The following is a 1492-nucleotide window of genomic DNA, read 5'->3' as shown; positions in this document are numbered from 1 at the left end:
ACGGAACAGCGACAAGAAACACACAGCGGGCTGCGAGCGGGGGGTCGTTTCAGCAGCCCGCGCCGGAGGGTTCACAGGTACAAGGCTCGCGGAAAACGCGGCGGCGGCTGGCAAGCATCGGCGGGCAAGCCCCAGACGTATCAAAAGCGCCTGGAGGGACCCTCGCCTAGTAGCGACAAGCTGTTTCGTGTGTGCATCCGAGCTGCTCCCGGCGGCGCGCATGTGTGGGGCTGCGCGGCCAGGCGTGTGCTCAGAGGGCGAGCACCGAAAACTGCTTGAGCACCTCGTCGGACGACTTGTCCTGCGCGAGCTGCTCGGCGGTGCGCCCACTGTTGTCTCGTAAGGACGTGTCGGCGCCAGCGTGGAGGAGCGTGGGTATCAAGTGGCCCGCGTTGAGGAGGCTCGCGATGTGCCTGCGGCAGGGGGTTGCGCGGCGGGCAGGTGGGAGATTGAGAAATTGGTGTTCGATGACCAACAGACCAACGGGAACGATGCAGGTGCAAACAGCGCCACCTCGAAGTTGTTGGGGTGCGTTGATGCTCAAGCGCAAGGTATCGGGAACGCCGAGGCGGCGGGCGCAGGGGGTTGTGCGCAGAGTGGGAAGGGGAAGGGCTCGCCGCGCTGGCGGGGCTTGCTCACAGAGGCGTGTGCCCATTTGCGTCCTGCAGGTTTATGTCGGCGCCGCTGTCCAGCAGCAGCTGCATCATGCCCTCCTGTTGTGTGAATGTGAGGGGGCGGGTTAGGCAAGCGAAGGCGCTTTGGTACTTGGTGTGGGTGTAATCTGTGCAGATGAGGCCGACTCAACCAGGGCTGTGGAGATGATGTTCAAAGGCTCATGCTGAGATGCCAGAAGCCTCGGTGCAGAGGGGGACGCGCGGCATTGGGAGGGCCGCTGCTGGCCGCCGCACATTGGCTGCCGTTGTGGCGCCAACGCGCCCCTGCCAAGCCCCACAACGGCAGGCCCGCATGCCTGCCGCGCGCCCAACGCCCCCACACGCGCCTGTTTGTGGTACGTCGCCACCATGAGGGCTGTGATGCGGCGCTTCTGGGGGCTGCCCTGCTGGTTTATGTCCACGCCGCGGTCCAGCAGCAGCTGTGCTATGTCCTCGTTGCCCACCTGGGACATGGTGTGCGTGCGTGGGTGTGTGTGGGGCTGCATGCGCGGGGTTGTTGCATGTGCAGCAGCAGTCAAGCGAGAGGCGTCGGAACACCAGCCAGTGGGCGCTGGATACGCTATACCACCTATGCCAGGTGAGCCGCAAGGATAGGAGTGTGCAATAGAAGAGCGGTGACAAGCCGCCAAAGTGGGGCTCTGAACTCTGGAATAAGGCGCGTTGCGGTGATGCGATACCGTTGTGGGGCTGGCACAGTCCACCAGCCGGAAGCAATCCCTGAAAATTATACTGATGTCATCGGATCAACCCACCACCCACCCTCCCCTCAACACCGCCGTCATTGCCGGCGCTCTGCCCCCGCCCTCACCCCGCAACCC

At 64.2% G+C, this 1492-nt stretch overlaps 1 protein-coding gene across 1 annotated transcript; it reads right to left on the bottom strand.

Annotated features, from left to right (window-relative positions):
- Positions 1–250: 250 nt before the first annotated feature.
- On the bottom strand, positions 251–413 carry MNEG_15238 (hypothetical protein; the record flags this gene model as incomplete). The annotated part of the gene is made up of 1 exon (XM_014036291.1): positions 251–413. A coding segment is annotated over one exon (163 nt), but the record flags the coding sequence as incomplete, so codon positions are not given.
- Between the last annotated feature and the right edge of the window lie 1079 nt (positions 414–1492).

This window comes from Monoraphidium neglectum, assembly GCF_000611645.1.
Source record: "Monoraphidium neglectum strain SAG 48.87 unplaced genomic scaffold scaffold05152, whole genome shotgun sequence".
In the NCBI taxonomy this organism is placed as follows: Eukaryota; Viridiplantae; Chlorophyta; class Chlorophyceae; order Sphaeropleales; family Selenastraceae; genus Monoraphidium; species Monoraphidium neglectum.
The sequence above is the reverse complement of the archived record's forward strand: the minus strand, read 5'-3'. Positions and strand labels throughout refer to the sequence as shown.